Source organism: Hyaena hyaena, unplaced genomic scaffold (genome assembly GCF_003009895.1).
Source record: "Hyaena hyaena isolate Hyena2069 unplaced genomic scaffold, ASM300989v1 scaffold_954, whole genome shotgun sequence".
Lineage (NCBI taxonomy): Eukaryota > Metazoa > Chordata > Mammalia > Carnivora > Hyaenidae > Hyaena > Hyaena hyaena.
The window spans coordinates 398495-412919 of record NW_024081592.1 but is presented as its reverse complement, the minus strand read 5'-3'; the positions used below and the strand labels follow the sequence as shown (position 1 = coordinate 412919).

Here is a 14425-nt window from a genome sequence, read left to right as displayed (position 1 = left end):
GGCTAAAGCGGCAAGACTAATGAAAGCAAGACTTCGTGCTGTGCACCTGCGCTTCTCTTAACACAAAGGCTTTAGCCGGAAATCAAGCAGCAAGGGCTCCACTATCTCCGTTTTCCTACCGAGGCCTCATCTTTCTAGTTGAAGTCAGATTAAACTCGGGAATCTTCAGTTGCTTTGTTCTAGATATTTGGAGTAGATACACAGGATTAGGCTCTGGCCTGTTCATTATTTGTACCTAGAAGCAACCTAGTATCTCAATGAAAGAAAAAAAACAAAAACAAAACCCACTGTCATTCTTACAACTGGTTAGGAGTTTTGGGCTTTTGAGAAACAGCTACAGTTCAGGGGCGGGAACACTGGAGCAGCTACCAGACCAGCATTCTGTGACACCGAATTGTTCATGATCACTTGTTTGGTCCCAGGTACATGAGAAGCTAAAGTACTTTATTCCAAGAACTCTTCTTCTCTATGGGTTCCTGTTTTCCGTGATGCGCATGATCATGATGTCCCTCTCCTTTCTTTTATCTTCCTTTCGCAGACTCCCTTTAAGTCACCTTGTGGCCCTGCCCACTCTGCTCTAGAATAGACTACCCCAGGTCCTCCTTACCCAAGTGGAGACTATTTAAAGGATGCACTAATTGGCCTCTCTGCCTCCAGTCTCTTCTTTCCAATTTAGCCTGGTCACGCTTCTGAGATTTCTTTCATGAAAGCACAGCTCCAATGACGACCCTGATCGAATTTCAGTGTTTCCCTACTTCTTCCAAATTACATACAAAGCCTCAGGCGGGTGATAAAACCTTCTATAATTTGGCTTCAATCTTGTTTCCCACCCTTCTCTTCTATGAGCCCTATTTAAAAGGGAAAGAAGACCAAGTGCTTTAAACCGGTGTTTAATGCTTCATTATTTTTCATACAATTAGTTCTAGCCTAGAAGATAATGCTATTTTGTCTTCTGGTATTTGAATAATCATTGCTAATATACAAAATCAGATTCCATAATGGAAAATGAGTGTGAAACTCGAATGTGCTCAAGGAGCTGCTAAATAGAAGCCGCCCCCGTCACTGGTGCCCAACCCCCACCATGTTCGCCTCTTCTGACATGGCTCACAGGAGTTCTGCAGAAAGGGCACAAAGGCACCAGCCTCGGGCACCTTTTACTCCTGATGATCTGAACCTTATTCATGATCTACAACTCTACCCCAGACCGTACAACGCCCTTGGGCCTGCGTGAAATCTGCTGTTTGTCTTGTCTTTTTCCAATCAGACTAGTTGCTCTGTTCCTGCCACGGACACCCTGGTACTGCTATGGCAGCAAGGAGAGCAGCTTCTGACCGATAGGAGACTAGACTTGCTTGGTCAGCACAGGTGCAAGCTCCTTTACTTGCATTTGGGAAAAGGCAAGGGTACAAATATGTAAAATAAGGGTCTGTTATTGGTCCTAGAATACACAATTCTTTGTAGCCCGCCAGTGACTTAATTTTGTACAAAGAAAAATTCAATACACACTCAAAATGTAATGTGTAAAGTCTCCCATCTATTCCTCCATATAATCAAGCACTGACTGCTACCTTTCAGAGAGAAGAACCAAGTGGTGATTTCAGGTTCTCTCATGTCCATCATGCATATCAGTCATGCCCATAATGCTCAGAGGGCACCAGAGATCAAAGAATCAGGTCATTGGTGCTTTATGCTATTAGTCACGCTGATAATTTTATCTCAGGAGACAGAGATGCTTCTCTTCCATTTTAGCCATTTATCTTCTTGAATATCTTAATTTATATCTATCTATCTGGCAATTTTTAGATAAAATTCACTAAGTGATTCACAGTGGGCAAAGGTTTGAATTGCAAACGTCAGTACTGACAAACCTCAAGTAGATCAGGTATTTCAACAGACTACAGCTAGCAATTTCAGTTCTTATCTAGGGAAACACAAGTTTGCTAGGATCTCAGCTAAACAATTTGACTTTCTGAAAAACACTACAAGCTCTAAAAGCAGACACTGGATATATCTGAGGACAAACTGGGATTATATACATAAAATTTCAAACAGTTTTTATCAAATACAAGAATGAGGTTTTTTTAAACAGTCATATAATGACTGATATGCGTGATTTTAAATGAGTGGTTTTCTTATTTGCCTGTTAGCAAATCTACTTAACCCTAGTTTGATACATTGTTACAGCAACAACTGGTGAGCACCTAACTGATGTGAATCTCTCCTGTCCATACTATGAGATTCATTAGTTCTAGCCTACAAGAGAATGCTATTTTGTCTTCAGGAATTTGAACAGTCATCCCTAGTATGCAAAATCAGATTCCGTGATGGCAAATGAGTCTGAAACTCCAATGTGCTCAGGAAAATCTTCTAATAACCTGTAACTTCTCAGCTCAGTGTGCAGCATATTTGACATGGGATGTATAGCAAAGAGAAAACAGGATCTTTAACAAGTTAACAAATGTATTAATGGACTTTTAACTGCAAAATTTATGCTTAAGAATCTTCCTGCTATAGTAACTCTTCGTACTAATGATTCTTGAGTTCATTTTATCAAAATAGATGGACTCTTTTAGAACAATCTGAAGTGCTATACACACCACACACATACACACACACACACAAAATAAAAATGGTTAAAAAGAATAGAGTATCAGTCAATAAAATTTATTGCACTCTTGATAAAATATATAAACTAAGGCTTTGGATTAATTTCTTCCCTAACAAATCCATAATCATTAAAATACAGAGCTAGCACAACTCCTTCCTGACTAGTAAAAAGTATACAAATTAGAATGGCTTTGAAGAGGTGAATTAACAAAAGGTGATTTTTCTTGAGCCTTAAGCTGGCAAGAAATTACAACCACCACATTTCAAAATGAATTCTAACTGCCTCTTTAGTCACTACTGACTTTCTGCTGATAATTTCTTAATGAAGCCGATTAATTCTACGTAATTCTACATCTAACATAAAAGACGTAAGCTAGTCAGCTGTAGCCTGGCCACTAAAAAATTTTAATTCCTGAAGACTGACAGGGATTGGAAGGGGGAGGGGAAAGAAGGCTGTGAACGCATGAATTCAGGAACTATTCCTTCCCCCTTTCTTCGATGGATGGATAATCCCTTCTTTACACTGCACCATGAGAAATCATAAACACCTAGGAAGGCAAGCAACAGACAAACCCCAGGAGAAGGCTTACTCGACAGGCTGGTATTTGGGCATTTTTATTAGACTATCAAAAAATTCTCTGGCAACTTGTGTGGAGTAAGTCCTAGGCAATCCTGGCTGCTTTTTCTTCCTAAAGGACAGGAGGGTACACTTTTGAGCTCTATTGAACAGGAGGGGGGCATCAAATCTGACATTTCAAATAAGCCACGGTCCCTAAAAAAGTACATACGGTACTGACACAGTATAGCCTACATAAAGTTCATTACAGTTACTATCAAATGATAGCAAATTTTCCCTTATAGATGAGGGTTTGAAACCTTCTAGGTACATTTGCCTTCACATGAGATTGTACAATTCCATTTATTCTCATAATTTATGTTTCATAAACCTTTAAAAATAAATAGGATCTGAAGAGTGTCCTAATTTAGTACAGGCCTTACATAACATTTCTTACTGATAAAAAAAATACCCAGTTCTGTTTCACAGCTCCTTTGATTACACTAAATTACAATGTAAAACCTAATGACATCATAACATACACTGGTAAATTTATGTATCTTTACTGACAGCTGAGTTTAATAAAATAAATAAAAAATAAGCTCAAGGCTAAATCAGATTAATGTCTACTAATAGTTCTGTTGACTTGGGGGATAATTTAGAGTTCTATTTGCTCCTGTTCGAAAGTGCGGAGGGGCACAAAACTCTTTTCAATTGGCGTCTATCTCGAGAAAGTACAATGTCACAAACTTTCAGCAACTTACCACATCATCAGAAGGGATGCTGTTGGGCAAAATATCCACCTGAATGGATACGGTGTCCACAATACTTTTTCTTCTAGAAAGTCGATCTTCATCTAAAATAAAAATTTTTCCCCCATTATTTGCTAGTGAGAAACGGTATGTCCTTTATAAACTCTATTTCAGATTTTAAAATATTTTAGAAAACTAAAGACAGTTTGTCTTTTCTTTTGCTCTTTCTAAATAAAAACACTGTTCTCAGACTTCTAAATTTCATCAAGCAGATTAAAAAAATAAAATTGATGGCAAGAACTGAAATAAGGTTAATAGTTTTATTTTTCAGTAAGGGGCATTCAGAATAGCAACAGTACTGTTACCTAATAATGTAAATAAAAACAAGTCAACACTAAAAGGAGGAATTACATAATCTAAATCGAGTATGTTCGTTTTTACTGAAAACTCCCAATACTGTCTTATAGCTAGCTCTCAAGTTTTCCTCAAAACAGTGAAAGCTGTGCACTTACTGGCTTCGGGGGCGGGGGGAGGGGGGCACTTAGGCCCACATCTGCGAGTATGTACCCCGCGCCACACCTATTGTCTGAGGGGCCTGCCGCTTCGGGTAGGAGCCCCCTGCCCACCCTTCCCAGATGCTCCGCTCCACTGGCTCCTGACCTGCTCTTGGCCGCAGGGCTCCAGCTTAGCCACCTGCCCCCCTCCCTTCTGCACATGTGCTTCCTTGCTTGGTCTGAACAACAGCTCTCATCTGCCACTACCTAGTCTTCTTAGACTGCAGTTAACATCCTGCCTCAACCACTCTTCTCAGAGGGCTTTTTTTTCCATAAAAATCCTGTGTCTTCCTAACCAGTCGATTCAACAGCTATTCCTTGGTCCCCTGCCTGTTTAATTACTTTATGGAAATTTCAGGGTTTTTTTTTAATTCTAATCTCCTTCCACACATTTTTTTTCTCTTCAATTTTCTCTTTCCACATTCAGCAAATCTATGAAGTGAGTAGGCACCTTGTCTGCTGTGAGGGGCAGGCTACTGAATGTGCTCCACACAGCAGACTCACAGAGAAGGCCGAAAATAGAGAGGGCGCTGGAGAAGCACAGGGTGCTAGAACATCTAATCATCATGGCTTCATCGGAAAGAGGGAAGCCACTTCACGTGCCCCGATACACAGAATTAGAGGTTTATTCAACCATGGCTGGAACTCTCTTCTGAGCTCTAGTTCAGTATTTCCAATTTTCTATTCATTAATTCTATTCCACATGTTCTAAACCCAATTTTAACATCTCTAATAAACCATCTTTATCTTACACTGCCCTATTTATATTCAAGAGTGCCGTCATTAAAATTCTTAATCTTTTTTGCCTCAATTCTTAGGATAGCTTCCTAAATGATCTAACTGCTCTCCCTTCTATATTGTTCTGAGTACTGATTCCAAAGTAAATCACTTTCAGTCTTAATTATAATTTTTAGACAAAGAGAGCCCGTTGACCAATGAAAGTTTCCCAAGCTTTTGAATTGGGGTTTAAAAACATGTCAGCGATAAACGAAGAGGCTGCTTACACTGTAGGCTCTGACTGCCCAGGACCCTCTCAGCTATGGGAAGAGCTAAGGAGGTCAATATCCAGACACACCTGGAATGTTCCCAACAACAGCTAGGAAGCTCAGGTCTAGAGTCCATGTCTAACAGCACGGTCACTTCATGTTCCGGCAATACCCCATCTTCCTAATCCTATTTTATACAGACTGCGATTTTCTTCTACTGACTCTATTACCGACTACTTTTCTACTCCAAGGTAGCTTTCCAGGCTAATAATTACTGCGGTTCATCACATATGGTAGCTCACCCTCCTTCTGGGCAGACAGTAGGACTGCGATTCCAGCTTCTCTGTTGCGTGGAGGGACTACGTAACTAGTTCTGGCCAAGAGAGTGCAAGCAGGGCCGAGAGAGCAGCTGCTCCGTTCAGCGTGGGTTCCAGATATGGGTGCTATGAGGTTATGCACAGCTGGTCTGAGCAACACAGCTTTACTTTAAACCACTGAGAACCTACAGTTGTTTGTTACCACAACGTCACTTAGCCAGGGTTCAACGCTGGCACTACTGACATTTTGGGCCAGATGATTCTGGTGCTGGGTTTCCGTGTACTGTACGGTGCTTAGCTTCTACCCACTAGAAGCCACCAGCAGCCCCCCACCTCCCCCCCCCCCCCCCCGTTTCCTGCCCCAGTGGCGGTAACTAAAGATGTCTCCGGGACTGGAAGCGTCCACTGGTACGGGCATGGTCAACCTCAGCTGAGAACCACTGACTCAGTCCGTCCTGATAGCAGTCCTTTCTACAATGTTCACTATATGCCACCATCACATCATGAGTTCCTTAAAACACTAACCACATCACTCCAGCAAGCTACCTACTCCCTGATGAGTTAAAAAGTCGTCTGGTCTCTCGGGTCAGATCTTACCAATAGTAACTTCCACTGCTCCCTAATTTACCTAGGGTTCGAGTAAAATGTGCTTTTCTCTCATCTCTGAGCACACTGTGGCCTATCCACCTTCCTTCCATGCTTTTCTACAAACAGAGACGCCTACTGGAAATACTTCATTACTTGCCCTTCTTTATATCCTCCCTGCTCTACAAATTCTCATCTTTCAAGGCCTCATTGAATATCCTATCACTTCCTTAAAATATTAAATATTACTCCGATTATTTTGACTTACTCTCTTTCCTCTACCCACAAAAATTTACTATCGTTTACGACTGCTCTTTCCCCAGCACCCCTCAGTCATTACTGCCCTCCTAATGTTTCCGGGCCTTCTGCTAGGACATGTAAGTGACCGTGCCTCAGCAACCACAGCGGGAATCAGGTGACAGACTCTGCTTTGCACCTACCGCGCAGGAGCCCCCAGGTTCGGCTGCAAGCCTGGAGGTGCAGGATGAAGACATGCTCCCTGAGGACCCATTCATACAGACCGCTCTGCTACAGTCTCACACTGAAAATACTTTATCTCCCGCACGCGGCTACGACTACAACCTCAACACTGTAGGTTTGTTTTCATTCTTCATGACCGTATGCTTTGATATAAACTACCAAACATGATGCATCAACGACACCGCCACAAAACAGCATGTGGGCATCACTGTTGACTTGCTTGTACCCTGGAAGCTGGCCCAGGGTCAGGTCTCACCAGAACTCAGAATGAGGAGTAACAGCCTGCTTCTCACACAGAACTCCATAAAAGGATTCCTGGGTTAATATATACAGGCTGATGGATAGTACGGAAGAGTCAGCTTTAAGCCCAAGATATAAATAAAAGGGGAAGAGAGTCATGGGGGCAGGAAAGGAATCACTGAGTGGCAAAATCTGTGAGAACAAAGACTTAAGAAGAGTAAACATTTTTTAAGGGAAGAAAATAAAACATAACGGAAAATGCTAACACTGTATATTCTTAACTTTTCTCTTTGGACCTCCACAGTCACCTGCTCACAGGTACAAGTGTAACCAGATCTCATGTGCATCTACACATAAGTTTCTAGAATGGAGCTGACAGGGATAATACCCCTCGGTCGTCCCCATGGGCCACCTGCATCTGCCCCCCACCCTTTCCCAGCCTACTGGCATGCCACCTCTCCACAGCCACTTGGACAGCCCTGTCCCGCCAGCTCTGGAGGACCGTCTGGTCACCACCTCGGGGTCTGGATTACACCCCCTCCGGAGAGGCCCTCAGCCCCAGACACTGAGCCCTCTCTGCTCTCCCAGGCCTCCTCCCACTCTGCTTCCTGGATCTGCTATTCACAGCGGTTAATCTACCATCATCTCTTCTTTCTGTTTTTAACTAGAACTTGGATTTTAGAAGCAATTCTTAGAGCTGTGCCCAACTTCCTCCAGTGCTATTTTGCTGCCACTTGCTTCATGTGTGTATAATGCATGTAGCTGCACTGCAATGGCTAAGAAACAGAAAGCAGTGTGAATGCAAGGATGCACGGAACTACACTACACTGTTCTCAATGCAATCTCCCATGGCGATATAAAAAAGTAAGATATGGGAACTGACTTCACAGTATAAAATAAGTCTTACATGTAATTAGGACTGCCGTACCACTTGGATTCAATTAAAAATCTAATTGCGGCAAAACAAAATTTCACAGGTCATTTATCTACACAAAATTCAAAATGTCATAGTTTAACACTTATACTACTCATACAAACTTTTCTGGCCCTACATAAAAAACGCAACATTCCTTCTAGAGCTGATGCATATTTACAGTATAATAACAAATGAAAAGTCATTGTCACCATGGAATAGAAAGTCAGCGTGATATAAAAGACAATCCCATTAAAAAAAAATTTTTTTTTAAACAGAACCTCTACTATTTCTCCAAAAGGAGAAAATGCTTTTATAAGCATATACTGATTGGTATGTAATGGAGGTTTGGATAAAGTAGATAAAGGTACTCTTGTGTTAAAAGTGCTTTTGATCAACAGGACAAACTAACAAAATTCAAAATCCCAACTAAAAGATGAAGGAATTGAAAAACAACTAAAGCTATTCTCATATTTATGTGGCATTTTGTTGTTTTACAAGTACTTGCATGTGTATCTATCCAATCTCAGCCAAAAGGCTCAGCTACAGTCCCTGCTTCACAGGTGGGAGATGAGCAGCCAAGCCTAAGGCCGTGTGGTGGAGGTAGAGCCCTGCAAGTCTCTTTCCTTCCTCTCTAGGCCTCACCCTGAGCAGGCCTCCTCCCTGTGGGCTTCTGCAAGTGCCCCACGCTGCCGATTTCTAACCTCGGGACTCCCCGACAAAGCCCCGCCCGGACACTGACTACAGGGCCCCCTACGTGGATGCTGTCAAAGATCCTCAACAAGAGGCCAATCCCCTAAACCAGCCACTCTTTGCTATTCATTTCTGTTAATAAAAACTCCTTCCTTCTATCATCTGAGATCCAAAACTACATATAGAGTTGCAACTGAAATGTGTGCTTTTTCTTTCTTTGCTTCAACTCAAGTCACATCGCCCAACCCTCCAATACAAAAGCAAATGACAAAAGTAAATGAAGCAGCGGATTCGCTCCACTCTTATCCTCAGCGGGTGCCACCCACCCGAGTGCCCAAGGCAGAAACTTCCACAAGATCTTTGGCTTTCTCCTCATCCCCCGTATTAATCAACTGCTTGCAAATTCTTTCTTGTAAGTTCTTCTAGAATCCACCCACTTTGCTGTGGTCTCACTGTCCTCTCTCCTGGAGATTAATAAAGAGCAATCTAAAGACAGGGTGCCCTGTGTCCCCTTCACTAAACTACAAGTGGAGTGATACTTCTACAGTGCTTAACTCTGGTCACAGTCACTCAGTGATGGCCCGCTGCTTGCAGAATAGTGCAAACTGTTCAACCTGGTTTTACAACTTCCAACCCTCTTTCTCCAATTCAATCCAAGTAGACTCATTTTATACCAATTCCCTGAAAAACCATGTTCTTGCCTACCTCCATTCTTTCATACATGCTGTCACTTCTGCAGGAAACATAGGTCTAACAGTTGCTTCCGGCTCAGCCTAGGAATTGTTCCCTCTGGAAGACATCCCTGGCCCATCAAACCAAATGCCCCCCTAGCTACTGCCTGGGACCCTTAACTTTCTCTGATCAGAGCCTTTAAGGTCTGTTGTAACTATCCAGCTATTTATCCTGTTGGGAGACAAATTGTATAATGAATTAGCTTCTTTCCAATACATGTGGCACAAAACTGGTAAAACGTGACCTTGGGAGAATGGAGAAAAAGAGTCACTCAAATCTTCTTCCGTGTTTAGGGATCTAGGTGAGGGACCCCACTGAGAAAGACTATCAGTTTTGTGAAAGTAGGAACATCTACCTATCTCGTTCATGCTTGCTTCTGTTTGCACAGAAGCCACAACTGTAAATACTCATAAGTACTTGATTACACAAGTTTACTACAGCCACTGGCACCTCTGACTGATCTAGCTGAGGGGTATTAACTACTGTACCCTCTCATGGAGGAGTATTTCACGCATGCCTAGACGTACACTATTCACTCAAATTCTGGGTTGAGATAAAAGAAAAATGCTGTAACTACCTAACATTGATTGACCACTTACTATAATGTCGATCACCAATGGTTCAACACACTTTAGGCAGAGCATTCTTCTTTCTTTAGAACCAGTTACCGTTACATTTCAATCATGTGTCTGCCTTCTCCATGAGATTTTAATCCTTAACATCTCTCTACCTTCCAAAATCACAATGTTTGATACATAGTAGGTACTCGGTCAAAGTTTGTATAATGCGTGAAAAAATCCATCTGGATCAACAGGGATGACTGACCAGTGCTAACATACACGGAAAACACTTGGCAAAATCAATGTCTTCACCACTTAACTGAAGAGGCGAGGCAGTGGGAATTCTAGTGGTGTCACCTCACCACACTTTTTCATTTCAACCTCATTATTCTCTTTTGTAAACAAAGATAATGCTATCTTCTTCATCAAACTATTTTCAGGATTAAATGAGAAAATGAAGACAAGCACTTATCTTAGTGACTGGCACGGAATTAATGCACACTAAATGGCTGCTAATATTTTAATGACCACGTATACATGCACGGTACACAAGAAACTAAATACGTTTTGCTTTTTACTGAAGCTATTATTCTTAAATCCACTACTTTTAAAATAAGTATCAGATGGTTACACAACAAAAAGAAATTTTAATAACCAACTGATTATACCATAAAGTATCACTGCATCTTCGGACCCTTTCTGCATTAAGGCGGGACATATGTACCACTGATTGGTTCTAAACTATCAACGTCTTGGGGGCGCCTGGGGGGCTCAGTCAGTTAAGCATCCAACTTCAGCTCAGGTCATGACCCTGTGGTTCATGAGTTCGAGCCCCACATCAGGCTCTGTGCTGACAGCTCCGAGCCTGGAGCCTGCTTCGGATTCTGCGCCTCCCTCTCTCTCTGCCCCTCCCCTGCTCACGCTCTGTCTCTCTCTTTCAAAAATAAGGAGAACATTTAAAAAAATTTTTAAACTTTCAAAATCTTTATAAATCAAAAAATCTTATTCATACTGAGGGATTTCTATGCAGTTACATAATTAAGTATATACTGAAATATTCAGAATTCTTCCAGTGAATGAGAGAGGGGCACTAAGAAAGAGAATATGTCTCTTGAGGGTGAGGGGGGAGAGCAAACCATCTGTTAAAAAAACAAAAAGCACCATAATTTTCATTAAAAACTGTTACTTGCTACAGAAGTAAAGGAATAGGGTAAAAGGAAACAGTAGGGTAAACATACACTACTGGCTACTGGGAGGTAAAGGGAAATAATAAGTGAACCTATACCCATATAAAGTATACAGGCCACTGGCTCCATTTCTATAAGGCAAATTTTACGAAGCTATTTTCCTAGAGGACAGGGGAGGGAAGGGTAAGCCAAACTGACACTTGGATTTACCTTCGCGCTTGTGCCTGGGTTTGTGAGGTTTTTTGTCTGAAGGAAAGAGCGCTAAATCCAAATTATAAGAATGAAATATTTTAAAAGGCTTTTTAAAAAAAAAATCTTTTAAACTACACAATTATACTAATTTTTTATTCTTAGCACTTTTATATGCCCAAGGAATTCATGAGGTATAGAATCTTTTAGAGTATAGAACATAAAAGAAAATGCAAAAGCATCCATTAATATCTCAGATGATTATGAAACATCTTTGTAATAAATGGATCTATTTTGGATCCACATTATACAAAAGACAGCTGGTTACAAAGACTGTGCCACTTTTAGCTATTAATCCAGAGAGCTACAGACATCAAACCACACAGCTCTCATATACAACGAAGGAATCCCCTGAAGCAGGAACTAGTTCTTCCAACAAACTATTTATACGATTATCAAATGAAAATGAAGTCGTAGGACAGAATTGCTTGGATTTAGTTTTTAAAGTAAAAATTAAATGCAAGGTATCGTGCAGTTCTGCTTTCCAAACAAGAGAATAGTTTTAGGCAGGAAGAACAGAAGGAAATACGCAGTGCACACAGGGAAACCTACTAACTGAAAGGGTCTGAAGGTTTCTTCCACAGCAGACGGTCTGCACTCCTTCCAGTGCCAACAGTTACCGAATTCACTCAGCTCACCAGTCACAGAGCACCACTGAACAATTTAAATACATTTCCATAAGCCAAACACAAGATGGGCTAATGACGAAAGATTTCCGTTTGCTTCTTTAAAGTACGATATTGATGTACTGAGTACAGTAACCATCATGTGAGGCCTCAAACCATTCACGATAAAATCATAGGGCTTGAAGGGATTTACCCAAGATTTTCGAGAGTAAAATTCTAAAGTGAAAGTAAAACCTCTTAAGCATCTGGTCAAGTAAATATACAAACAATGAACTTTCACTGCTAACTGGGTTCATGGAAAAATTGCCAAAACAGAATCACCAGAGTTAGGGTTCTAATTAACCTCCTCTTCTTACCTGTCACTTGGGGCACATATGGTACCGACAATCTCTCAACACTATAGCCGCTGCCACCAAGTGACTCTGCAATCTTGTTGGTCAAAAAGTATAAATTTTTGTCATGCTTCTCCAAAGATTTTGGAAGCCTGCCAGGTGGATCAAAACAAAAGTCATTCAGAATTATTTAAATTACTGAGCAAAAAATAAGTTAACATGCAAACATTCTGGATCACAGCCTAAATATAAATATAAACACAACTTAAACCATAATTAGTAATAGAAAAATCGGTGTCATTTTGTTGGTGACTAACTGGGCTATAAAAACACAGGGTCTGTGGTCCCATATGTTAAGCATTCTGCTGTGATTCCTTCTCCAGGAACATTCCAGCGGGGGAAGTCAGCCTTAATTATCCTGTGGGTCTTCACACATCAAATGATGAAAAGGAATAAATTCAGCTTTAACTTCCATGCTAATTAAAACTGAGAGAAGAAAATCTACAGTGCAGCTCACTGATGATGAGTGAAGCACGTATTACGCTACTAAATGATAGGAAGCACTTGCCCAATAGGAACATAAAGGTTCACTTTCTGTTCAGACTGCTTGATACTATCTTATGCTGATGCTTTCACTGTCACACTGCTTCTACAGCCTCAAGTCTGAATAAAGTATTGTTCACATGTATTTCTTTTCTTTGAAGAGCAAGGGAGAATGCAGAGTTTAACAGTGCTTTTCCTCAAAACAGTCTCCCTCCCACAATTTGATGAGCGCTGTTATCTATTACTGAAAGTCTCAAACAGGATACTGTCTTCTCTTAAAGGAAGGCTTATTTATCTATGAGAACATGTTATATTTTAGAGATACATCTCTGTATTTAACAAAAAGGCAATATAAACCTTTTTTCATCAAGGATGGATTCCATGGGTGCATGAGTCTATGTTTACAACGTACAAGAACTTTTTTATAGCAAAGAAGGCAGATGTATTAAATGAGAGATACAAAATTACTATTATAAAACTCCAGAAATTACTCTAGCAGCAGTTTACTCCCTTATAATCACCGCTGACTGGTTTCTAAGTCAGGAATACCCCTTTCTTATAATGTAAAGAATCAACATACATGCACTTATCTCTGAAAATATGCTCTGGTAGAAAATAAGGGGCTTCCATAGTTCGAATTTCAATAACCTGAAAAATATGCAAAAACAAAATCAAAAACCTCACCTTCATGATCTGGCTCTGACAATTTGGGAAACTAAAAACAGAGACATTAAACATTTATAAACAATACCAGCACTATATTTTGGAATTTAAGCTACACTTAGAGCCCAAATGCAGGGTTTACTTTATTTTCACATTTATTATTTCAAATATTCAGAAAGTAACAAAACCATGAGAATAAAATAATACACACAGTAAAAAAAAATACAAGAACATATTATATTTGATTAAACCTACGACAACAGGGTAAGAACACGTATTTTCTCAAATGCCACTGCCCTGGACAAAGCTCTAGGCCCGAGGCGCCCTCGCTCTCCTGGGCCACCTCGTGTGGCCTGTGCATGAGGTCTCAAGGGGCTCCTGCAGTCTGGCTCCTCCCCACTGCAGGCAACTTGGAGCGGGCTCTCTGCTTTTGTACCTCTAATGACAGGCATCAAATGTCACCTCAAACATCTGCTTAATGAATGAATGAGTTTTATTTCTTAAAATGCACTGAATACCTACATTTCAGCGTGGACTGAGAGATGTGTTTCCAATATCATAAAAATAGGCTCTCCTTGACCGATATCTTTAAAGAATAAAAATTAGAGTGGATTTTCCTTGCCAGGTAATTTAGGGGCTCTGAAACATGTATTAAATTGTGCAAGTAGCTATCTAATGAGTTACTGCTGAAAAAAAAAATTGAATATAGTTGAATGACATAAGACAAATCTCTTAACAAATGTTTTCTTCAATAATTCAACCTTTGGAGGCACCTGGGTAGCTTAGCTGGTTAAGCGTCCGACTTCTCACAGTTCATGAGTTCGAGCCCTGCACCAGGCTCTCTGCTGAC

General features: G+C 40.8%; 1 protein-coding gene across 1 annotated transcript in view; it reads right to left on the bottom strand.

Annotated features, from left to right (window-relative positions):
* The window catches only part of EFR3A (EFR3 homolog A), a 96565-nt gene that overhangs the window by 11173 nt on the left and 70967 nt on the right, over window positions 1–14425 (bottom strand). The window contains exons 17-19 of the mRNA XM_039221187.1: window positions 13493–13560; window positions 12394–12521; window positions 3928–4019 (exon numbers count right to left, since the gene is read on the bottom strand). Coding sequence (XP_039077118.1) covers window positions 3928–4019; window positions 12394–12521; window positions 13493–13560 — 288 coding nt within the window. The remainder of the gene's footprint in view (window positions 1–3927; window positions 4020–12393; window positions 12522–13492; window positions 13561–14425) is intronic.